The sequence below is a fragment of the Ctenopharyngodon idella genome, chromosome 12, assembly GCF_019924925.1.
Source record: "Ctenopharyngodon idella isolate HZGC_01 chromosome 12, HZGC01, whole genome shotgun sequence".
NCBI classification, from domain to species: domain Eukaryota; kingdom Metazoa; phylum Chordata; class Actinopteri; order Cypriniformes; family Xenocyprididae; genus Ctenopharyngodon; species Ctenopharyngodon idella.
In genome coordinates, this window is record NC_067231.1 from 30,294,670 (window position 1) to 30,321,595 (window position 26,926).

At 37.1% G+C, this 26,926-nt stretch overlaps 2 protein-coding genes and 1 long non-coding RNA gene across 3 annotated transcripts in view; 1 reads left to right on the plus strand and 2 right to left on the minus strand.

Annotated features, from left to right (window-relative positions):
* LOC127523799 (vinculin-like) overlaps positions 1-9,548 on the minus strand; it is a 34,662-nt gene extending 25,114 nt beyond the window's left edge. The window contains 1 exon segment of the mRNA XM_051914887.1: positions 9,255-9,548. Coding sequence (XP_051770847.1) covers positions 9,255-9,422 — 168 coding nt within the window. The 5' untranslated portion in view covers positions 9,423-9,548.
* Positions 9,549-14,444: 4,896 nt separating this feature from the next.
* Positions 14,445-17,240, minus strand: LOC127524068 (uncharacterized). The gene is made up of 3 exons (XR_007932993.1): positions 17,005-17,240; positions 15,725-15,753; positions 14,445-15,463 (listed from the first exon to the last, which is right to left on the minus strand). It is a non-coding gene; the product is annotated as an uncharacterized LOC127524068 (long non-coding RNA).
* On the plus strand, positions 16,898-26,197 carry grem2b (gremlin 2, DAN family BMP antagonist b). Its single transcript, XM_051915398.1, has 2 exons — positions 16,898-17,149; positions 24,071-26,197. The coding sequence occupies exon 2, from the start codon at positions 24,072-24,074 to the stop codon at positions 24,570-24,572; it is 501 nt and encodes a 166-aa protein (XP_051771358.1). The 5' UTR covers positions 16,898-17,149; position 24,071; the 3' UTR covers positions 24,573-26,197.
* The last annotated feature ends 729 nt before the right edge of the window (positions 26,198-26,926 follow it).

The window sequence follows — 26,926 nt, forward strand, 5'->3', positions numbered from 1 at the left end:
GAACCCAAAATATGTTGGGAACTTGCGCTCATGTACATCTCTCACTGACATTAATTGCATTATAAGTCACTTTGGAATATAAATCACAACACATTTTAGAAGACAAAAAAGGTTTTTATTCTGGAAAAATATGGTAAATTAAATACATTAAAACAAACGCAGTCCATGTGACTTATGTCTGCTATATTCCAAGTCAACAGACCAAAATTTAAAATATTTCTTCCCTGAAATATACTCCTCTGACGCAGCTTATGAATCTCGCTCGCACTAATGTTCAATTCAAACATGATGATTTGATAAGATAACACCATTTCAGTCTTTCAACTTCAACAACTAATTCAATGTGTTACTTGACCTTTTTTTTCTTTGGTGTACAAACAAAGCAATCGCATGACTTCAGACGACTCCGAATATAGTGCGTGATTCATATGAACTACTTTCATGGTGCTTTTTTCCATCATTCTTGAAACTCCACAGCCTCATTCCTCATTAAAACATCCTCTTTTGTGTTCCACTGAAGAAGGAAAGTCACTTTGAGAGTGAGTAAATGATGACAGAATTTTCACTTCTGGGTCAACTAGTACTTGAAGGCCTCAAGCATCTTGTAATACACCAAACAACCACAGGTTTTGAGGCTGATACATCACTCAATGATGAAGTCACTTCCTTTAACCCTCATTACAACCCTGTAACACTTCAGCATTCACAACTCATTTACAGCAGCTGATGAAAGAGTTCATGGAGAGATCTGAACACTGAATGCGAGGAAGCTCTGCTCGCCGCCGCTGACAATCTGCTCGGATTCGGCTAACAGACGCTTCTTTGTTCCCGCGTCTCAATGCTCTACAGAGTTTAAGAGCTCACACACACGGTCTGTGAGAGCTCTTGTGCTCAACTCGATTAAATAAGACAATCATCCACAATCATCTTATTTGAAAACTGAGTTGAGTTATCACAGCACTGAATACCACCAAAATAGAGTAAGAGAGTAAAAAGAGGCTAGTGAAAACTCTTGGAAAATTGCAGAAATGTCACTTTAATCAGATTAGTGCTATAAAACATTTCATGAAATCACTAGCTATGTTTCCATACACCTATTTTTATGCAAATTTTGTGATATAGCATTTATAAAAAGATGGATGGAAATGCTTCCGATAAACAGACATGAATAAACTACGATGGAAACAATCTGCCTCAGCAGAGGCTATGATTGGATAACTGGACTAATCAGTGGTCCAATCACAGCGCAGCAATGTTGGTCTGGCTGTTCTGAGCCGAAGTCTGTCATCAGAATGATTTGGTAAATTGTCTCACGCGATTGTGTTCCCAAACATCCAGCATCTGAACACAAGAGAACATGACAGTGTTTCTTACATTTCGTCTCATTTATGATGGAGGGAAAAAAGAGCCCAACTGCAGCAACTTCCATTATTATTATTGATATTTTGCACCAATTTTCCAGGAAGTGACGATTTAGTTTTCTTGAACACAAGATGCTTTATTCACCAATGTTTTATGCAATATTCCAGTTTTTCACACACGTTAAATTTGCAACTTTGGATGGAAATATAGCTAGTGAGAACAGTAAGTTGGGCTGTGTTGATGCAAACATATATTGAATCTATTGATTAGGGATATAGAAAAATTCAAGTTTTCAAAATCTACTAAGATTGCATGAATGAATGACTATTTGACTAATTAGTCAATGCTTGTGGTGGGATGCTAAAAAACAGCATGCAATACGAGATAAGACGTTACGTTAACAGGGATGAACTTAAAGGGGACCTATAATTCCCCTTTTACAAGATGTAATATAAGTCTCTGGTGTCTCCAGAATGTGTCTGTGAAGTTTCAGCTCAAAATACCCCACAGATCATTTATTATAGCTTGTCACATTTTCCCCTATTTGGGTGCAAGCAAAAACACGCCGTGTTTGTGTGTGTCCCTTTAAATGCAAATGAGCTCCGCTTTTTCAGAAGAGGGCGGAGCTTTAACAGCTCGTGCTTCGGTTGCTCAACAACAACAAAGCTGGAGAATCTCACACAGCCAAAATGAGGATTGTCAGTAACGGTGTTCAGCCTTACATTGTTCAAACCGGAGTCGACACTGATGGAGAGACTCAGGAAGAAGTTACAACTTTTAGACGTTTCTGAATGGTTAGTGGATAAATTTATGTAGTTGCTGTGGAGTTGATTCAACTCATCCACTAGCATGTGCCGTCATGTTAATCTTTTGTGTAAATCCAGTGTTGAATTGACCCTCGTTTGTGAAGCAGTCCGGCGTAAAATGACGGCATTTACAACAACAACTCTTCCTCTTCTCTAAAGCAGCCCAACATGGCCCCGCCCCCTTTGTTGTGTGTTCTCAGGGGCGGGGTTTATGTAAATTTTAGGGTTTGTGATGTCACTAACCCGGGAAGAAGCTCGTTGTAGCCCCTACCAGCCATTAAAAAGTGATTTCTGTAAAAGAAAATATCTCCCTTTGCTTTGAACTTTGAGCGTCGTAACTTTGCAGATGTTGTTTATGCTCAAACAGCAACATTACACACTAACTAAAGTTAAAAAAGTGAAATAATAATCAAAGACCCCTTTAAATATAGATTCATCTTTATTAAAACTGTGTTTTGTTGTTTGATTAACATCAGTGATAGGCTGCAGTCACTTTAAGACCGAATACATGAATCCAATATACTGATATTTCTTTCTCAAGAAATCGGTAAAGTGTGCTTTAAGTAATAAACTGGAAGAAAAGTTGCATTTTTTGCTAATCGGAAAAATGATCCAGTCCATAAATCAAAAACCGTAATATGATTCAAACTGTGAGTTTTATGATCCATTGAACCACTAAACATAAGACAATCAATCCTGACCCTAATTCAACCATTTCACTCTCTACAGGGTTTATAAACCCTTTTAATTAACCTCATAAACCACAGCCAAATCCTCACTAACTTTCCATCCTTAAAAGCAATAAAATATCTGGCACACAAACAACCCAACAACACTCCATGTGATTGATATCAGAACTAAATTCTGCATGAATGAAGCTCTGCAGACACCAAGTTTCCAAGGCTGACGTTCCTCCTAAAGGGTTATTTAGGAACACATTATCTCAGTGTGTAATTAAACTGCTTTCCCCGGCAACAGGCTGATGATAAACGTTCCCTTCTGTGTGCACCGGGTGAATGAAGAGAGACGTATATCTGCTGTAACCACTGCAAACAACAATCAACCTCACAGTCCTTCCTGAGGAATTAGTGAATAAAACCCTTCTTTTCTCTCAGTCCGTCTCTCTTACCAGAACATCTGCTGGAACATTATAATCCAGAGACAAAGCCAAAGCTTCCGGACGTGCCGAGTTTTCTCATCCAGAGCGCACCATCCCCCTCCATCCATTAGTTTGAGGACACGATCCCAAGACACCCAGAGGGAAAACTTCCTCAGATCATTTCAAAGACAGTAAATATTTCCCCAAATGTCCCATCTGATGTCATATAAAATGTTCCTCATTTGGAACATTCAGTAAGTAATTGTTTAATTTTGGATGTCTTGAAACTATTACTTAGAAACTCTGATCTCTTAGAAAATAAGACATGATTTGCAGTATCTTTGATTAATGCAAAACGTCCCGAAGAAAATCTGTAAAGTCTTATATGTTTGCACCAATCATTTTGTGCCGGACTGCTTCACAAACGAGGGTCTTTTCAAGGTTAATTCTGAAACACATAAGGCTGAACGCTGCCACTGACAGTTTGTGACATTTTCAGTGCGTGAGATTGTCCTGTTTTGTTGTTGCCAGAACATGAGCTCTTGGGCCGGGAGCAACAGCTCATTTGCATTTAAAGGGACACACACAAAAACAATGCATTTTTGCTCAAACTCAAAAAGTGCCGATTTTAACATGCTATAAAAAAAAAAAAATGTTCTGTGGGGTATTTTGAGCTTAAACTTTACAAACACAGGCTGGGGACACCAGAGATTTATATTACATCTTAGTGCATAAAAGGTCCCCTTTAAGTGCTCATTTTATTGCATTTTATCTATTTGTGTCTGTAGATTCAATTATAATACATATCTTCAAAAAAAAGAGTCAGAAATCTCCACTTCAGCAGCTTTACATACACCAAACGTTACAGTTTAATTTCTATTTATATTATGAAGGTTTTTACAGAGGGGTTTGTTTATATATCATTTGCCTGATTTTATACAAGTTATTCCTAAAAACATGGCAAATCTTTTTTTTCTGGCTGTTGACAGTATTTTCTGATTTAAAGAGAGATCATAAAAAAAACTTGAATATGTCGACAAAATGAAACAGGAATTATGAACCTTATATGTTTGAGCCAATCATTTTGTGCCGGACTGCTTCACAAACGAGGGTCTTTTCAAGGTTAATTGTGAAACACACAAGGCTGAACGCTGCTACTGACAGTTTCTGTTTTTTTGTTGCCACCGATATGCCGGAAAATGAGCTCTTGAAGCTCCGCCCTCTGCTTGAAAGGGGCTCATTTACATTTAAAGGGACACCCCCAAAAAGTGGCAATTTTAACACGCTATAAAAAATGATCTGTGGGTATTTTGAGCTGAAACTTCACAAACACACTCTTTTTTTTACATCTAGTAAAATGGGGCATAAAAGATCCCCTTTAAGTGTTTATTTTATTGCACTTTATCTATTTGTGTCTGTAGATTTCAATTATAATAAGTCAGAAATCTCCACTTTAACAGCTTTACATACACCAAACATTACAGTTTAATTCCTATTTATATTATTATGGTTTTTACAGAGGGGTTTGTTTATATATCATTTGCATAACACAAGTTATTCTTAAAAACATGGCAAATCTTGGCAAATGAAACATAAGGCTGAACACCGCTACTCACAGTTTCTGACATTTTTAGTGTGTGAGATTGTCCTGTTTTGTTGTTGCCATCGGTATGCCAGAGCATGAGCTCTTGAAGCTCCGCCCTATTCTGGAAAGGGGGCTGGGAGTAGCAACTCATTTGCATTTAAAGGGACACACACAAAAACGGTGCATTTTTGCTCACCCCCAAAAAGTGGCAATTTTAACACGCTATAATAAATGATCTGTGGGGGATTTTGAGCTGAAACACTCTTTTTTTACATCTTGTAAAATGGTGCATAATAGTGTTTTCAAGTGTTTATTTTATCGCACTTTATCTATTTGTATCTGTAGATTTCAATTATAACACATATCGTCAAAAAATGAGTCAGAAATCTTCGACAAAATCAACCAAACAGAGTTTTTACAGAGGGGTTTGTTCATATATCATTTGCCTGATTTTATACAAGTTATTCCTAAAAACATGGCAAATCTTTTTTTCTGGCTGTTGATCTTAAAAAAAACTCTAATGTCGATAAAATGAAACATGAATTATTAACCAATGTTCCAATTTCTGTTCTGGAAATATATGCAAAACAGTCCAAATTTGATTAAATTCAATTTATACATTTCAGAAAACTTGTAACACAAAAATCAATGAATTTAATGTAATCAATCAACTGGGGAAGTATGCTGATATCGATTAGTTTTACCCTATTCACCTGTAGTGTCTTGATAATTAGCTGATGATTTGCTGGCCGTATGTTTATATGAGTCGTGTGGTAGATGTGATACTGAGCTGACGCTGTGAAAGATCATATTTCAGTCTAAAGCAACTTCCTGCAGAAGCTCTCTAGGAAACAAATCAAACCTAAGATCTGCGCTAAGATTAAACAGCTGATCTTTCATCTGAAAGTCCATGTCTTTAAGGCTGGAACAAGTGCAAATGGAAAGAAAATAAATACAACTCCATCTCCATTCTTTCATCTACAAGAAATCTCCTAAAATAAGAAACACAGGAGTTCATGACCTTCTGCAGCAGCAGTATTGCCAAATAAAGCCGTATTTCTCTCAGTTCTGATAACAAACGCTTCTCTTGTAGTGATGGGTGGAGGTTTTCATCTGTGTGGTCTTGAAAAATGTTCACCCCGCGTCTGACCCTTCTGCCTCAAGACAGAGATCCTAAATAAAACACAGAGCCACTCCTGCGAACTCACATTCCCAACACTGACCACAAAATATGAGTGGAAGCATTCTTACAAAACACTAGAAAACTGCAACATTTTCAGGCATCCTAAACTAGGTACAGTCTAAAAATGCTGGGTTAAAAATAATCCAAGTTGGGTTGAAAATGGACAAACCCAGCGATTGAGTTAAATGTTTGACCCAACCTGCTGGGTAGTTTTATTTAACTCAACTAGTGTTTAAAAATGACTGTATTGCTTGCTTAAAACGAACACAAAATATGTCAAAGAAAAAATTACATGAATCAGCAAGTCTGAAGAGTCTCTCTGCGATCTAAACTGGAGAGACATGATGAATAATTCACTAAAGTTAATTTAGGATCAAAACAATTTCTATCAAGCGCTTGTATGCCAAGCAGGAAATAATTTCAGACTGTCCCTGCCCAAATGTAGAAAGTCCAAAAGCCCAGCAAATATAATAAACCACAAACACACAATCACAGAGGCTGCACACACCTCCAAAACTACGCTAAACCTTGTGAATCTGATTCAGAAAACGCCACTGACGCATGAAATTTAACATGAACAAATAGAGGAAGAAGAATAAAGAGGAAGGAAAAATGAGAAATACACATGAAGAAATAAGACGGGAACTGTTCCCACATGTGTGGAGGAATTCAACTTTAATATTGTGCTAAATTAAGAAAATCTCTCATCTAAATCAAGAAAATCTCAGATGAACCTTGAATAAAGATGAGGAACATTAGAAACCGCAACGACAGAGAAATATCTGAGAAAATAACATCCTCTACAGCAGCTGCACAGACAGGAAGTGTTTGACAGGGTGGGGTCACATTCACACATTCACCTTTAGACACCAAAAATCAACTTCAATCTGAGCTCAAGTCATGATTTAACCTGAATTAGTTACTGTGCTGCAGACTCCAGTCAAATTTGGAGGAACGAAATCCATGTTATTTCAAGAGTCTAAAGATAACCCTGGACAACTGCTAAGAATAACTGAAGAGCAGCGGGTTGTTCATGAATTTACAGGCTTCTGAAAGGTTTTGTTTCCGTTTTAGGAAACCACACACGCTGTCAGACAGCTGATAGAAGCAGTATCTCTTCATGACAGACCGTTTCCTTTCCTCGGTTTAAACAATACTGGACAGACTGACAGCAGAACAGCTCTGTTGTAAAATGATGAGACCAGGGTCGAAATTAATATATACAACCAAAATTTCAAAAATTTCATTATTACAGTTTATTCACTATAGTTTTAAAAAAAATGGTACTAAAATATGATCTCAGAGTTAAACTGTGTCAGAAAACATTAATCTTAATTATGTCAGATAACACTTGGTCAGGTCAAAGTGTCGGAATAATTTTTGGTTCCAAATTTTTATCAATTTTTGAATAATTTTTGGTTTGAATATATATATATATATATATATATATATATATATATATATATATATACATATATAATATCTATATGTGTATATGTGTATATATACACATGTATGTAGTGTTGTCAAAAGTACCGGTACTTCGGTACCAAGTCGGTACTGAAATTTTGAAAATGTGATGATACCAGCATTTCTGTAGTACCAAGAATTCGGGTATATTCGGTACCCACTGATAAAAAGCTTTGTTTACAAAAGAAATAATAGGTTAGCAATTAAATGTAACATCGCAGCCATGGAAACATTTTGGTTCATGCTGAATGAGAGAGGTACGTGAGCAAGTGTCAGCTGCTTGTAACATCAGGAGATAACATGAAGATATTATTAAAGCGAAATGGTCTCTTTCCTGCTCGTGTCCCTCATCCCTCTCAAAGAGCAGAGCGGCTATATGACGCATCTTTGTGTGGAAATAAAAAACGAATGTTTTTTTTAAATAGGCCTAATATTTAACTTTCTTATTATTTAGGTTACCATTATTTACTGATATTTATTTCATAGTTTTACGGGCTGTAGTGTGTCGTTTCACTGAAGGAATAGCTAAAATAAACACGCACGTCTGTTACAAAATGGATGTTTGAGCATTTATTTATTTTTTTTATATTTCAAAATGTATTTCTTTGAGGTATATATACACACACAAACATACACACACGCTCCAAATATTTATATGTATGATTACCATATTTAATATGTTTTAAAATAGGCTATGTAAAATAGTAAAATAGTTCCAACAGATTTTGCTGTGGTACCGAAATTGGTACCGAGAACCGTAAAATTTTTATGGTATTTATTGGTACCGACTACTGGAATTTTGGTACGGTGACAACACTACATATATGTGTATGTATATATATGTATATGTGTGTGTGTGTGTGTGTGTGTGTATATATATATATACACATATATAAACATATATATACATACATAAATATACATCATATATATATATATATGCACATCAGAATGTACTTTGTAAGCGTCAAGAGCGTATAATCTAACATTATTATTTCAGATATATTCAAGCAGAGTGTTTATTGTGTTATGATATCTTGTGCATTATTTACAGATACTTTCATTTTCATTTTCATTTACGTTTGCAAATTTACAGGATGTATTAAATAGTATTTCACCTAAATGGACAAAATGTTGTGTGTCTTTTCTATGATTTGAAGAACACCAAGGTAAAAATGAATTCTAAGAGGAAAATATTGCTTTTTAATCTCTTTTTTCGGTGGTTGTAACTCTGTGGTTGTACCAAAGAAGTTGAAAGGTCGTGTGGTTTAAAGCCTCAGATGAACAGCTGTAGGTTACCTGAGGTTAGTCTGAAGCTGTCAGGGAGAGTAAAATCAAACTTTGCGCATGAAATTAAAGACTCTTGCTGTTTTCAAACCCACAGAAGTTGGTTCGTGAACCTTCATTGTGCCCTTGAGAGACTCTCACCTCATGTTACTGAAGGGGACTGAACATGTAATAATGCACTGCATGAATCATCAGCTAAATGACTAGTTTAATTCCTTCTGACAGTTGAGATTGGTCAGATTTCAGATGCACTGAATGGCATGGCGTGGCACAGCGGTGTTTCAGTGGGCAGGGCGAAATCCAAGAGGAAAAAAGGCGGAACTCGGTTTGGATCAAAGCCAGAGAACTTCAGGAAACTTTCGTGGATACATTAACACCAAACAACGACACTTTATATCCATCCTGAGAGTTTTAGATGCGCATACATGCTTATAACCGAGAGTAAAACACCGAAGCTCTTACCCGGACCAGGTTGCTGACAGCTGCCTGCACGGCGGCTACGGGAGCGGTGAGATCCGGGATGGCTTTCCCGTCCACCTCTCCCTCCTCATGCATGATGACCAGATGAGAGATCTGCTGAGCCACCGGCTCCAGGATACTCTCTATCGTCTTCGTGTGAAAAACCGGCATGATGATAGCTTAAGAGACAGCAAACTCCCTTTCCAAGTGTGTATCCAGACTCCCCTATCCGTATCCGAACACCGAGACAATCCCACTGAAGAACACACTGACTCCCCTTCATGCAACTAACTAACTATCGTGGGAAGCCACTGGTCTAGAGAACGAATCGTTCATTGGAGTCGGATCTTTTCAGTCCGCTAATCGATTCGTTCGCGCATCGCGGTTCACGAGTCAGCAACTCACTGAATATGACGACCGGTTTGAAATCAATTAAACTAGCATTTTTTTTTTTTTGTTAACATCATTTATTTTAATTACTAGTAAATAATCCAGTTTTGAATAATAACTTTTTTAATGTCATGAGGAACTAGAGTGTTATCTGCATTTACAAAATATAAAAGTATTACTTTGAATAGGCCTAAGTAGTGGCATATTTATTCTAATTTTCTAGTTAACAATTATACTATTGTAACAATTCTGTTTGGCTACGCATATCTAAACACGTGATGACGTAAAAGAACCATTTCTTTGAACTGGCTCGTTTGAAATGAGCTGTTCGAAAGAATCGATTCGCGGCTTACTACATTACACTCAACCAAAACCTCCCGGATGACGCGAATACTCCATCCGCCAATCAAATCGCAAGCGCTGGCGCGCCCGTGAATGCGATTGGTTCAGGCAAACGTCATTCCTCTTGGTTTGCTCCGCCCTCTTGCCTTTGTCGCGAGTTCTTCCCAAATTACGTAATACATTCTCATGCCCTAAAAAGGAAACTTGATTCTAGTGTTCTGGATGAGGAATTCTGAGTGCCAGGGGGCACAGACACGGTCTGCTAGGTTTGAATATCGCTCAGCGTTGTTTAGGCTTTTATATTGCAACAAAATTAATAAACAACAACAAAACAATTCTATGCATTAATTTACAATATTTACAGGTTATGTAAGCCGAAAAATTATACATGAACATTATATAATTATAATTATAAAATATTATTTTTATTTAGCTATTTTTGCTAGTCATGGCATTATCATAACATCCTTACTGGGACAGCTACTGCTTTATAGGTTTAAGTAATGTGAATTTAAATATTATTTACTGATGAAGAAACTTGTGTTGAAACTCTGGAGAACTCAGAATCTAGTAGAAATGAAATGTTAGAGCTGAACATCAGAACATTACAGCTCTGATCAGACTGAAATAACAATAACAGACTCCTCAAGCAGCCCAAGAATTTGCCAAACATCCGAACGGAGACCCTCAAGAGCCTGCATGACCGAATATGGAAGAGGCCTAAAAGAAAGAACTAAGGAAGTCATTTCAGAGAGCTCAGATTAAACACTCTCGTGTGTGTGTGTGTGTGTGTGTGTGTGTGTGTGTGTGTGTGTGTGTGACCATTTATATCTCATCTCAGTATAAAACAGCAGATTCTGCTGGTTTATAGTGACACCTAATGAGTGGGAACTAATAGTAGTCTTTTGTTTCAGTAAAATTAAGTAAAATGTGTGTTTGACTTCCATAAGCTCAGTTTATTTGGATGTTACTATTACATGAAGCACTATTTACTTCAGGTTACCTGACTGAACATTTAATTTTTTGTCAATTTTTGTCTTTCATTAAATCAATCATAAATGTAACCCAAAAATTAAAGGATTATTTTTTATTAGTTATTATTACTTATATTAGTTTGTAAGTTGATTTACGGATGATTTACTGATTTACTGATTCGTTCCCTTGATTTATAAATCGTGTGGATGATTTACTGATTCCTTCACTAGATTTATAAATCCTGCACATGATTTACTGATTCGTTCCCTTGATTTATAAATTGTGCAGATGATTTACTGATTCGTTCCCTCGATTTATAATTCCTGCACATGATTTACTGATTCGTTCCCTCAATTTATAAATCCTGCACATGATTTACCGTTTCGTTCCCTCGATTTATAAATCCTGCGCATGATTTACTGATTCGTTCCCTCGATTTATAAATCATGCACATGATTTACCGTTTCGTTCCCTCGATTTATAAATCATGCACATGATTTACTGATTCCTTCACTAGATTTATAAATCGTGCGCATGATTTACTGATTCGTTCCCTCGATTTATAAATCGTGTGGATGATTTACTGATTCGTTCCCTCGATTTATAAATCCTGCACATGATTTACTGATTCGTTCCCTTGATTTATAAATTGTGCAGATGATTTACTGATTCGTTCCCTCGATTTATAATTCCTGCACATGATTTACTGATTCGTTCCCTCAATTTATAAATCCTGCACGATTTACCGTTTCGTTCCCTCGATTTATAAATCCTGCGCATGATTTACTGATTCGTTCCCTCGATTTATAAATCATGCACATGATTTACCGTTTCGTTCCCTCGATTTATAAATCATGCACATGATTTACCGTTTCGTTCCCTCGATTTATAAATCATGCACATGATTTACTGATTCGTTCCCTCGATTTATAAATCATGCGGATGATTTACTGATTCGTTCACTAGATTTATAAATCGTGTGGATGATTTACTGATTCGTTCCCTCGATTTACTAAATCATGCGCATGATTTACTGATTCGTTCCCTTGATTTATAAATCATGCAGATGATTTACTGATTCGTTCCCTCGATTTATAAATCATGCGGATGATTTACTGATTCGTTCACTAGATTTATAAATTGTGCGGATGATTTACTGATTCGTTCACTAGATTTATAAATCGTGTGGATGATTTACTGATTCGTTCCCTCGATTTATAAATCATGCGGATGATTTACTGATTCGTTCCCTTGATTTATAAATTGTGCGGATGATTTACTGATTCATTCCCTCGATTTATAAATCATGCGGATGATTTACTGATTCGTTCCCTTGATTTATAAATTGTGTGGATGATTTACTGATTCGTTCCCTCGATTTATAAATCCTGTGCACGATTTACTGATTCGTTCCCTCGATTTATAAATCGTGCGGATGATTTACTGATTCGTTCCCTCGATTTAGAAATCGTGCGGATGATTTACTGATTCGTTCCCTCGATTTAGAAATTGTGCAGATGATTTACTGATTCGTTCCCTCGATTTATAATTCCTGCACATGATTTACTGATTCGTTCCCTTGATTTATAAATTGTGCAGATGATTTACTGATTCGTTCCCTCGATTTATAATTCCTGCACATGATTTACTGATTCGTTCCCTCAATTTATAAATCCTGCACATGATTTACCGTTTCGTTCCCTCGATTTATAAATCCTGCGCATGATTTACTGATTCGTTCCCTCGATTTATAAATCATGCACATGATTTACCGTTTCGTTCCCTCGATTTATAAATCATGCACATGATTTACCGTTTCGTTCCCTCGATTTATAAATCATGCACATGATTTACTGATTCGTTCCCTCGATTTATAAATCATGCGGATGATTTACTGATTCGTTCACTAGATTTATAAATCGTGTGGATGATTTACTGATTCGTTCCCTCGATTTACTAAATCATGCGCATGATTTACTGATTCGTTCCCTTGATTTATAAATCATGCAGATGATTTACTGATTCGTTCCCTCGATTTATAAATCATGCGGATGATTTACTGATTCGTTCACTAGATTTATAAATTGTGCGGATGATTTACTGATTCGTTCACTAGATTTATAAATCGTGTGGATGATTTACTGATTCGTTCCCTCGATTTATAAATCATGCGGATGATTTACTGATTCGTTCCCTTGATTTATAAATTGTGCGGATGATTTACTGATTCGTTCCCTTGATTTATAAATTGTGTGGATGATTTACTGATTCGTTCCCTCGATTTATAAATCCTGTGCACGATTTACTGATTCGTTCCCTCGATTTATAAATCGTGCGGATGATTTACTGATTCGTTCCCTCGATTTAGAAATCGTGCGGATGATTTACTGATTCGTTCCCTCGATTTAGAAATCGTGCGGATGATTTACTGATTCATTCCCTTGATTTATAAATCCTGTGCACGATTTACTGATTCGTTCCCTCGATTTATAAATCGTGCGGATGATTTACTGATTCGTTCCCTCGATTTATAAATCGTGCGGATGATTTACTGATTCATTCCCTTGATTTATAAATCCTGTGCACGATTTACTGATTCGTTCCCTCGATTTATAAATCGTGCAGATGATTTACTGATTCGTTCCCTCGATTTATAAATCGTGCGGATGATTTACTGATTCGTTCCCTCGATTTATAAATCCTGTGCATGATTTACTGATTCGTTCCCTCAATTTAATAAATCGTGCTCATTATTTATAAATCAAGGGAACAAATTAGTAAATAGTCGCATGATTTAGCCTACTATTTTTTCCCTGCATGTCATGTGCGGGGCTCTGTAGTATTGATATCAACTGCAGGAAGAAATATGAAGTGTGCAGAAGATAAAGTGTTGACTGTGTCAGTGCCTCACATGTGCAGTATGTGCTTGTGATCTCATACTGCCGTCTAGTGGTTGAATATGAATACTGCACTGAATGAATGCATTTTTATATATGATCTTTATTACAGATATTCCAAGAAGCTGCATTAGTGACATTACTCTCCTGAGTGAGGGACTTCCTGTGAGTGACGTCACCGTCCATCTGTGAGTCGCTGACCTCTGCTGACCCGATGACATCACCTCAGTTTCTGTAATGCAGCTTTACTCCTCAACAGCTGGACTGGATTTACTGTTACAACGATAATGACTTAGTCATACTGACATTTTAGAAACTTTTTGTCCCATTGGTATATTATAAAGGAAGCCCTGACAGTGAGTGTGTGTATCTGTGTGATGTGCAGTGATCACATGTGTGTTTAAATAGAGTGTGTAAATTCAGGGTGTGTTTATTTTGACTGTTCATGGAGTGTGAATATATTACTGAAGGAGATTAAGCATGTCATATGTGCTAATAAAACAAAGAGACTCTTCTGAAACAACACTGACCACTGACTGTCAGACCCATAAATATGGTATTTCAAACCATAATATTAACCATATACAAATACAATAGTACTTGTTTATTGGCCTAATAATTGGCTTGGCCATTATCATTGACATAACATAAATAGTTACACAACAATATAAAACTACATAAAAACACTTTACAAATGTCACTGAACATTTAAAGAACTATGCAAAATAATGCGTTTATAAACTTTCTGAGATCTTTTTTTATATCTTGGCAATAGAATGGTGACAGATTTATGAGTTACTGAACACAAATCATGCATTGCATTTTTGTAGAGTAAACGGTTTAATTGTTGAAGGTGTAAAGACGCTAGATAGTATAGTTGTGATTTTGCTGTAAAAACATTTTATTTATAGCTAACAGGGGAGCTCCAGTGAGCACATACGTCTCCAAAGTAGATTTACATAAACCATATACATCTTAAAGATGCTTCCTAAATGTCTATTTAACATCTTCGAGAAGTATTGCAGATGATGAGCACATCACAACATGAAACAGACATCTGAGTGAGTGATGTGTGTGTGCTGTAAAGCAGAATTCACTGTTGTCAACGCTGCTTACATTAGATAAGTAATGCAAACAAATCTACGTAAGTTATCTAATTTATTTGTTCATTAATACTGCTGATACATTGAGAAACATTTGTGTTTGATAAAAGCATGTAAATGTAAGTATTGAGCACATGAATCACAGAGGAAACGTGAATCTTGTCTGGATGTTACAGGGACGGATGAGGCAGGGTGGCGGCGGCATTTTTGGGGGGAAAAAGGGGAAAACCTGAAGCAAAACTATAAAGTAAGATCATACTTTACTACAGAAATCAATGAAAGTGTGCTATTAAAATGACTGCTTTTGTATTATGTTTGTGCTTTTTTGAAGGATCTGAAATGTCAGGATGGAGAGCCTGGAGATGATCTAGTGACCCTCCATCACTCCAGCTGCTCGTATCGCCTCATCTGTCCCGGATGTTGCTGTGATCTCTTCATCCTCAGAGAGCCCAGAGCCAGAGAGAGTGTGTGACTGATGAATGCAGCGCATGTCCAGCAGGTGTCGCTGTAATAAAGCAAAAAATCTCACACGATTACAGTCAGACAGATGTTACAGGAGTCATTAGTCAAATCAGACACTATATTTTTTTGTATCATGAATGCCAGAAACATATTAATCCATACAATTTTAGCTTTTCCTTTTAACAATAAACATGGAAATTAACATTGAATTGGGAGAATACACCTGATTCTAACTTAGCTCTAGATCTGATTAATGAATGCATATTTTATTAATAATAATAATAATGATGAAAATCAGTATTACCTGACTGTCCGTGACCATGCTGAGAAACACTGCAACAAAAACACACTATAGTTACAAACAGTTTCTTGTGATGCATAATCTCCTGAAAAAATACAAACCAACCTTCAAATCCTACAGAATATACACATATATATACACAGACACGCATACATACATGGGTCAAAGATATTTAGATGTCCGCATCAATAGAAATTTACAAAAGTGATTTTATATACATAGAAAGCACATTAAATGCAAGTAAAACGTCTACTTTTATGGTTTCAAATACGTTTTGGGAGAATTAAATGTCAAAATGTGGGTGAAATAATGTTCCGTTGTCATTCAGTGTAACACTTATATTTATGTAAAAATTGAAATAACATACTTATTCTGACCTGTACGTATTAAAATATGTATATAAAAGAATAAGATGAGCATACTAAATTTTATTGCAGTTTAAATGAGTAAAAAATTTTTGCTGACAAATGGGCAAAACTAAAAAATAGGATAGTGGCAAAGTTTAAAAATGTAAATTTACAAGTAATTAGCATCTGGGGATAAAGTAATTAATCTTTAATATGGCATAAATTGATTTTTTTTGTTGTAAATATCCCTGAATGACACTTTAGTGGGTGTCTTCTGTAAATCATGCTAAAAATGTACGATATTTAATTTTTTGGTCAGAACAAAAACAAACTGGACCCAATGTGATGCATTGAAAAACAACAATTTAATTATTACACTTATTGTTTTGATGCTTGAAAACACTTTTTCGTCTTTGACCAACATATGAATAAATAAAAATGAGTAGCTGAACTCCTGACTGGTCGAACATTCACAAACTAGAAACTGCAAAATGTTTAGCATTTTTGGGATTTTTATAAATTTATAATATGTAAGTTTATATTATTATATTTGACATAACAGATATTTACATTCCACAAGACACAATAACAGCATTTATTCACACAAATAACCCTGTTCATAATTTGCCCCTGTTGATTCTTCAGTATTTTGTTCTCAACGTTCATGACAAAATCCTTAAAGTAGTGAAAACAGCTGAAAACTGAAAGTATAAAGAGGGGGAGTGACTGAAGAGAGAGAGAGAGAGAGAGAGAGAGAGAGAGAGAGAGAGAGAGAGAGAGAGTTGTGGCATGATTTGTTTGCTGATCAGAGCCAATAGAAAGCTCGCAGGGTGATAAGATCCACATGCGAGTGAAGGAGAAGAGCCAGAAACGAGAGTTCAAACAAACAGAGAAAGAGAGAGACAGAGAGAGAGAGAGAGAGATTTATAGAGTCACCTCGAGAAATCAGCATCAGAGTCTCGGAGAATCCCTCAGAAAGTCTCTCAGTCGGGAATCACAGTCTCCTGAGGAACCTCCATCTTCTCCTCCATGGGCTTCATCATCCGCGTCCCCCTGCGTCTCTGACCGCGCACGCCTCGAGGTGAGTCCGGGAGATGTGTGGAGAGCTGCTGATCTGTGTGTGTGTGTGTGTGTGTGATCCGATTACTGTGTTTCTGCGGGTGGTGAGCGCGCGCACCAGCACTGTCGGGTAAAGAGGATTTGTGGAGCCTGTGAGCAGCATTTCTGATTGAGTGAGTCACACACTCCATCATTCATTTCAGCCACACAAATATAATCTGCTGTGGTTTTATAAATCAGACTCATGATTAGAACCGATTAATCGGCTGATATTTGAGATTATTAGCAGCATCAGTATTAATCATCGGCTCTTTGTCAGATTAACACGTGACTAATAAACTTCCAAAATCCACTGACAGTTTCAAAAGTTTCATTTGGATGTTAGTTTAACATTTTTTGAATGTTGCCACTTGTTTTAGAGAATATTCAAATGTAACATTCCCATAATGTTTGAAGGATTCTAAAATGGAATGTTCCCTTAACGGTCGAATAACCAAGAAAGAACGTTTTGAATATTTAAAAATAACGTTTTCATAAGCAAAACGTTCTAAGAACGTTAGCTGCGATACATTTTTAAAGTCAAGTAAGATTTGTTTCCACAAGGCAGATTCAGAGTAACAAACAGGAGTTAATAATGTCAAATTCATTTTAGTAAAGTTTTTAATGCTTAAAATAATTATTTCACAGTTGAGTGCATCTCATTTACTGTCATTAAACTGTCACATCATCATCATCATCATCTTCATCACTGTGCTTGAACACAAACGCTGAACTGAATGTGCAATACTTTATGAACTGAATTGACTGAACTCTACAGAGAGACGGATCAAAGACAAATCAAGATCTTATGAAGAGCAAATCTGGTAATGAAGATCTGCAGCTCATGAACATCAAACGCGTGTCATAATCAGCAGATGACAGAATCACAATGGAATTAATAGAGTTTACCAAAGATGAAACCTTGCTCAAAATCACACTGATATTTCCCATATTTCTGAAATCAGACCCATACTTGTTTAAATACTTCAATTATAACTAGACAATGAACATTCAACTTTCAGCGAACTGATTGATCAGCCTTTAAACACATTTTCTCTTGCATGCATGCTGGGAAATCAGCAAGATTTATGTCACTATATCTCATTATACATGCTGGGTTAAAAACAACCCAAGTTGGGTTGAAAGTGGACAAACCCAGGTTGGGTTAAATGTTTTATTGAACTCAACTAGTGTTTAAAAATGACTGTATTTCTTGCTTAAAATGAACCCAAAATATGTTGGAAACAAACATTTATTAAATTGCTTATTAATAAATGTTCATCTTTTGGTTATTATTGTTGCCTCTAGTAATTATGTGTCTGATTTTTAATTTCCAACCTATTTTGGGTTCATTTTAAGCCAGACATACAATCATTTTTAAACAATAATTGAGTTAAATAAAACTGACCAGCAGGTTGGTCAAACATTTAACCCAACAGCTGGGTTAAAACAACCCAATCGCTGGGTTTGTCTAGTTTCAACCCAACTTGGGTTGTTTTTAACTCAGCATTTTTTAGTGTAGGATGAATTCAGGTTGAATGGGACACTTTTCCCCAGGCATCTCAATGGCAAAAAGTGTCCCAATCAACCTGAATTCACCCTATATATCTCACTATATTCACATACATTGTAACAGTTACATTAGCAGGAACTAAGTTTTTCAGCTGGCGTGTGTGTGTTTTAGGTGACAGCAGTGTATTGCGGTTCTGCGCTGGAGTCTGTCCGCCGCGGGCGACTCTAGAGCCGCTCTGAACATTAACTCTGTTTTGAAAGCAAATGAACTGGAAGCTCCGCCACTTTCACAGCGCTGTGATCGACTTTGATAACATGCTGTTCATTTTCACAGACGGCATGTGCAGCGTGTGTCGGAGAGACTGACATATTGGCTTTTAAAAGCATGTTATTAAGAGAACGGAAATATGTGCATCACAGAAGAAGCTTTCTTCACTAACATTAATTTTAGAAGTGTTCGTGTTTTGGAAACTCTTTCACATTTGAGCAGTTCCATTCAAGATAAAGAGTTTTGACACACTAGATCTTGACTTTTTGCTTTTATAAAAAGCAAAGCAGAAGTATTAAACATGATAATTGGAATAATGAATGTCATTAATTAGTCTCAGAGTGAATGAATGTGCGGCTCATCCAATATATATATTTGTATATTATGGCAATGTGGTTTTGTGTCACTTCCTGTGACCCCACCCATCTTCCTCGACCCTTAACAAAGGTCACGCCCTTTCCTTTTCCCTCAAATGGCTCCTGACCCCTGCTAACCCGCTCATTGAGAAGGATTGGCTTTCTGTCCAGATCTCGACTGCCGTCTCACTTTCAGATAAAGACACATCTGCTTCCCTCATCCAGAGGATTTGCTCATTTTTATCCTGGACTCAAATCTATTGTTGTGGGAACCTTAAAGGGTTAGTTCACCCAAAAATGAAAATTCTGTCATTAATTCCTCACCCTCATGTCATTCCACACCCGTAAGACCTTCATTCATCTTCAGAACACAAATTAAGATATTTTTGATAAAATCCGATGGCTCAGTGAGGCCTGCATTGACAGCAAGATAATTAACACTTTCAATGCCCAGAAAGCTACTAAAGACATATTTAAATCAGTTCATGTGACTACAGTGGTTCAACCTTAATATTATGAAGCAACGAGAATACTTTTTGTGCGGCAAAAACACAAAATAACGACTTTATTTAACAATATCTAGTGATGGGCGATTTCAAAACACTGCTTCATGAAGCTTCGAAGATTTACGAATCTATTGTTTCGAATCAGTGGTTCGATTGGTGGTAATTACGAAACACTTATGACGTACAGAAGCCTCGTTTAGTGAAATTTTGGCGCTCTGAACCGCTGATTCGAAACAAAAGATTCGTAAAGCTTCGAAGCTTCATGAAGCAGTGTTTTGAAATCACCCATCATTAGATATTGTTGAATAAAGTCATTATTTTGTGTTTTTGCAGCACAAAAGTATTCTCGTTGCTTTATAATATTAAGGTTGAACCACTGTAGTCACATGAACTGTTAAATATGTCTTTAGCAGCTTTCTGGGCATCTGAAAGTGTTCCATGGGATTTTATCAAAAATATCTTAATTTGTGTTCCGAAGATAAACAAAGGTCTTTAAAGTGTTAGTTCACCCAAAAATTATCCCATGATTTACTCACCCTCAAGCCATCCTAGGTATATATGACTATCTTCTTTCAGACAAACACAATCTGAGATATATTAAAAAATATCCGGGCTCTTCCAAGCTTTATAATGGGAGTGAATGGGGGGCGAGATTTTGAAGCCCAAAACAGTGCATGCATCCATCATAAAAGTAATCCATACGGCCCCAGGGGGTTAATAAAGGCCTTCTGAAGCGAAGCAATGCGTTTTTGTAAGAACATTTCTCTTTAAAAATTGTCATTTTAGACTTCTAATTCATGATTGTTTTGATCTATCTTCTGTCAGAGGTCAGAGGTCACTCTTCCGCCGGAACTAGACTAGTCTAAGTTATAAATATGGATATTCTCTTACAAAAACCCATCACTTCACTTCAGAAGGCCTTTATTAACCCTCTGGAGTCATATGGATTACTTTTATGTTGGATGGATGCATTTTTTTGGGCTTCAAAATCTCACCCCCCATTCACTCCCATTATAAAGCTTGGAAGAGCCAGGATGTTTTTTAATATAACTCTGATTGTGTTCATCTGAAAGGATCATATTCATGGGAAGTAGCTTATATATATATTATATATATATATATATATACATATATATATATATACACACACACATATACAAAATCTACAGTCTAAGAGAGAAACACTTCTGACAGGTCAATTAAAGACTGAAGGACTAAATCAAATAAAAGATCCTGTTGGATTCCTGGAGTTTCCCCCTTCAGCCGAAGACACTCAAGGGCCGTGGAGATGCATTTCCAGTCATTGACTCCTTCAGTGACGCTGTATGTCTTGTGCAACAGAACAGAGTGAGACTTAAAGGAGTTTAAGAGGTTGTGAGATTTATGAGGCGTCTGCGATATCAAACTCCGCCGAACGCCAGCGGCTCCCGAACGTTTAAGCAACGACTCGCATTCATCATCTTTGTGCAAACAGTCCGAGTTTTCCCGAGCAGCTAGTGTAGATTCCTAATGTGGACGAGATGGAAGAGTCAAGGTTCAGAAAGGAAAAACAAAAGCCTGTCATTCCTGGAGATTTCTAATCAAGAGCAGGAAAAACATGAAAAAGGAAGGTTTAACCTTGACGCTCTCTGGAATGAAACCAAGGAGCTTTGATTCATGAAAAAGAGCCGCTTTGTAAATATTTCGTTTATGGGAATGATTCACTCACATTTGTTTTTCCTTCCGGCGATGCCACATCTGTGCTAAAGATGTCCGGTGTGATTGACGGATGGCTTTCTCTCGCGCCAGAGCCATCGAAGCTCTCCTGACTGCAGACGAAGTGACAAATTAAAGTTAATCTGTGACTTCCTGTCTTCACAGGAAACAGTTGGGGTGAAACTCTTCGACCCCAGAAATCACTTTAGAGATGCTGAAGAACATGAGGAGAGATTTGATCAAACTGACCCATCATAACTAGTCATATAGTGAATATTTACCATATATATGTGTGCTATATTTAATTATGGGTTCAAGTGTGTAGCACTGAAACTCTGTTTTTTCCTAAGGATCATCATTCTCCCCTAAAAGTGATCAGACCAAAGCGTAAGTCGTAGAGACTTGAAACTTTGAGGGCTGGTAGTACTCACACCATCTACAACGTCACCAAGACTCGCCCTGATCGGCCTGAGGGTGGCGCTACAGCGGTCAAAAGTACGAAATGGCTCATAACTCTGAAAGCGTTAAGCATCGTCTCAAGTATCTTATATCGTTGAAATCAAGACGGACAAAATGCCTTGGATTCGCTTGTCGAAATTTTCGGGTATTTTGGATTTTTTGAAAAACCTACTTTTGCGAACTAGTCCTAGGTTTTTGGCCTGATCGGAATCAATCCAGTGCAGTGAGATTCTTTGGAGTCTGATTGTCGATAATTATTAAAAAAAAAGTTGAAATTAAAACGTTAAAACGTTCGAAGTAGGCGGAGCCACTTTTACTAAAATGGCTATAACTCGTAAACGGAATGAGATATTTTCACCAAATTTGGAACAGGCGTGTATGGGCTCAATCTTTGGTCACGTGAAAAAAATCATTGCAATTGACCACTTGGTGGTGCTATATCAGGAAAAAAAACATGAAAATGGCTATAACTACTTCACATTTAGTCCGATTGACTTGAAAATTGGCATGTAGTGTCTTTGTCCGAGGTGTCATGATTGTCTATGAGGACATTTGCGTATCTCAAAAAACATCTCCGCCATCGGCCAATGAAGTTTGAGCAGCTATCAGACAAGGTTAACGGAGGCCGATTGGAATGAAACTCACTGAGCCTGTTTGAGGCACTAGAGATCTGTGAGAAATTCGAAAGAAATCAGCCACCTGGAGGTGCCTTCGCGTTTTTCACATACGTAAAGGATTGTGTATCGCGTGATTTTTTGCACGTCACATGGTAGAACTCCTCATTCTGAGCAACTTTGCCACTAGGACTGCCACTGTCCACCTGAATCATTCGTTAAATATTGGAGATTTTCAAAAACCAACTTTGGCGAACTAGTCCTAGGTTTTTGGCTCAACCTTGATAAAACCACTGCAGCACAATTACAATAATTATCTATTTTTGAAAAAAACTTTGGCCTTTGGATAGCTAATTTAGAAGGGTAATTTAGAAAATTGGCATGGCCAAGTCTACCCAAAAGCCAATCGTTCCTAAATAAAAACTTTGCATCATTACATGAGCATGTGAGGCACATGATTCTAAAGAAGCATGGAAACTTTTATGGACATAGGTGGCGCTATAACTGTTAAAAAGATATATATATATATATATTTCCTATGGTAAATTGCCTGTATTTGCTGTAAATGGTCTTTTCCATCTGTGATCAAGATGATTACAGGTTTGCTAATTAAAACATTATACCTTTTTACGCATGTGCTGAAAGGCCTTAAAGCGCTTGAACCCCGATAATTGCTGCTCACAGCTATATTACTTTTAATTATGACAAATTGCTTCTCAATTATTTAAAAATTGTGTTTTTCTGTATCCTTATATGACTGAAAAATGAGGATGAGCAAATGATGACAGACTGTTCATTACTCTTAACTAGTCCTTTCAGACGCTCTGAACTACATTAATGTTATCATAACCGTCGCTGTAGACAAATGATCTGGAGTCGAGTGTGAACACGGTTCATGATCAGTCTTGATTCATCTAATAATAATACTGTACATCATCTGCTGAAAATATCCAGGAAACAGGTTTCAGGATAGTGGTTTTCAGAACGATGAGAAAATAGTGATTTTAACTGGTTTCTTTACAAAATTTTTGCATTAAAAAAAAAAAAAAAAGTAAAATAAAGTTTATACTGCCTCTTGTTTTCCAAAGCCAATTAATTTTTTTTTTTTTTTTTAAATGTTTAAATACTTATTTACAATTAAATGTGGATACATTTTACTTTGAGTGTGTGTGTGAGTGAGAATGTGTGTGAGAGTGAGTGTGTGTGAGCGTTAAGTGAGTGTGTGTTAGTGAGAGTATGTGTGTGTGAGTGAAAAAAATCCTTTGTTCTTTACATTTAAACTCAAATTTTAATAGTGCATCCTGTTTAAAATCTTAATGCAAATTCAGTACTGAACTGGAATTTAAAGGATGTTCTCAATTCAGTTCTGAATGACGTTCAGCATGTGGTTTGTAGTCGGATAATTACTTTATCCAATGTAGTGTAACCTTGTTAACCCTGAAGGAAGAGTGTTTGATTGTGTGTGTAACTGTCCGATCTCTCCGTCTGTTCCAGGATGAGCTGTAAGGTGGCGCTGTGGCTGCTGCTCGCCGGCACGCTGTGTGTCGTCTCCGCCGGCCGCAAGGTCCGGCCGCAAGGCTCCATCCCGTCGCCCTACAAAACCAGCTCCAACACCTCGGACCGGCGCGCTCGCAAACAGGAAGTGCTGGCCTCCAGCCAGGAAGCGCTGGTGGTGACGGAGCGCAAGTACCTGAAGAGCGACTGGTGCAAGACGCAGCCGCTGCGGCAGACGGTCAGTCAGGATAGCTGCAGGAGCCGGACGGTCATCAACCGCTTCTGCTACGGCCAGTGCAACTCCTTCTACATCCCGCGACACGTCAAGAAGGAGCAGGAGTCGTTCCAGTCGTGCGCCTTCTGCCGGCCGCACCGCTTCACCAGCCTCACCGTGGAGCTCGACTGCCCCGACCTGCAGCCGCCCGTCCGCTACCGCAAGATCCAGCGCGTGAAGCAGTGCCGCTGCATGTCCGTCAGCGTGTCCGAGTCTGGGAAACAGTGAGAGGACGATGCTTTACTGTAGACACCTGCTGCTAATCTGAGCTGAAAGACTGCGAACCTTCAGCACAGCATCTTCAGACGGAGAGAGGAAGACTGATGGTGTTTGAGAGACTGTTCAAAGACAGACGAGATCCAGGCGTGACCTTCAGTGCTGGTTAACAGAAAACATGCAGAAAACACTCTTAGAAGAAAATGTGCTATATAGAGCCTTAAAGGATTCTGTATCAGGAACACATAGAAACTCTTAAAAATAAAGGTTCCAGAAGGGGATTTCTATAGAAGCTTGTTTCCGCCATAAAATAAAAAATGTAATTGCGGCCTCTTATCTCACAATTCTGACATTTTTTTCTTAGAATTAGTAAACTCTAAACTCTTAGAGTTATAAAGTCAGAATTGCGTGATATAAACTCGCAATTTCAATTCTGACTTATAACTTGCAATTCAGAATTGCGCAAATCTCGCAATTCCGACTTGATATTATGCAATTCCGACTTTATATCTCACAATTCCGACTATAAATCACAATTCTGACTTTATAACTCGCAATTCAGAATTGCGCAAATCTCGCAATTCCGACTTTATAACTCACAATTCCAACTTTATACATCGCAATTCCGACTATAAATCACAATTCAGAATTGCCCAAATCTCGCAATTCCGACTTTATACCTCGCAATTCCGACTATAAATCACAATTCAGAATTGCGCAAATCTCGCAATTCCGACTTTATAACTCGCAATTCCGACTATATACCTTGCAATTCCGACTTTATATTACGCAATTCCGACTTTATATCTCACAATTCTGACTTTATAACTCGCAATTCAGAATTGTGCAAATCTCGAAATTCCGACTTTATTCCTCGCAATTCCGACTTTATACCTTGCAATTCCGACTAACTCGCAATTGCGAGAAAAAAGTCAGAATTGTGAGAAAGTCACAATTACCTTTTTTTATTTAGTGGTGGAAACAAGCTTCCACAGGTCTCTGCAGTGATGCCACAGAAGAACCACTTTGGTTCCCTAAAGAAGCTATTTAAAAACAAACAAACACTATAAAAGAACCTTTTGTGGAATGGAAAGATTAAAGGTTCTTCAAGAAACCATCGATGCCAATAAAGAACCTTTATTTTTAAGAGAGGTGTCCATCATGGGATCATTTTATGGATTTTAGTTTTAATTAATTTTGTTTGGTTACATTTTATTTCAATGGTCCACTTTAGACATTCTACTAAGTAACTTTGCAACTACATGTCAACTATTCTAACACTAACAGTCTACTAATACTCTAATGAGAGTTAGTTGACATGTAGTTGCAATGTTACTTTATTAACCTTTAGTTTTAATTGTATTTTATGAATTAAGCAGCTCATAAACATACTTTATCACTAGAAAAAAAATTGAAATAACCTGTTATTATGCAGTCATTTTAGACGTTTCTCCTTGCTTTTTGGCATAAAGGGTTCTTTAAGACCCTGTAGAACCTTAGAGTTCTATATAGAACCCTTTTTTCTAAGAGTGTAGACTGATTATAGAGATTCTATAGAAATATGGTACAACAGAAGTATATTATATATGTATGTAGAGAAACAACTGAAGTCTATATTAAAACTATTGAGTTTGTCATTTGTTCTTCAGTTAATCTAAAGCAGACACACTCGAATCATCGATCCTTCAGTCCTGTTATCTTGCTGTGAGTTTGATGATCATTAGCACATGAAAAGATGAAAGATTCACCTTATATCGTTTGAGAAGATCTCAGACCTCAATCCAACGCAGATCCGTTACGTCACCGGTGTATGCTACAAAATGATTTTTCATGATTTATAAGTTGTAAATAAAAAAGATTATTGGAGTACGTTTTACAAGAAAACACCGTTTCAGTCTTTTTGCTTCAGAACTTGCTTTTTCAGTGAATGTTTCTCAGTGTAAACCCAGATTGATTTGCTGATTTTGAGGGAAATTCTGTGTACGGTTTTAAAGACCTGTTCACACCAAGAATGAGAACGATAATAATAGTAATTGCTCTAAGAAGCCGTTTACACTACACTGTTTTCTACTAAAAACTTGTGTTTTGGCCGTTCATGTTACACGACAGCGGCATTTTGGGGGCCTGAAAACGGGTTTCAAAGTGCAAGTTTTTCAAAACGATATCATTATGGTCTCCGTGTAAACTATATAAAAAAAAAAAAATAAATAACGTCATGCGCATGTGTTAAATGTTCAGTCTATAGCTAAGTGACGTCGCCATCTACTGGCCTGGTGTGAATAATACAATGGTTTTAGTCGTTTTCGCAAATCCTTGTGATGGTTTTGACAACATTGTCATCAGTACTCAAAGGAAAAACTTTTCCA

What these genes read in the sequence shown, in the direction of transcription:
- grem2b (XM_051915398.1), top strand. Translation starts at nt 24,072, where the DNA reads ATGAGCTGTAAGGTGGCGCTGTGGCTGCTGCTCGCCGGCACGCTGTGT.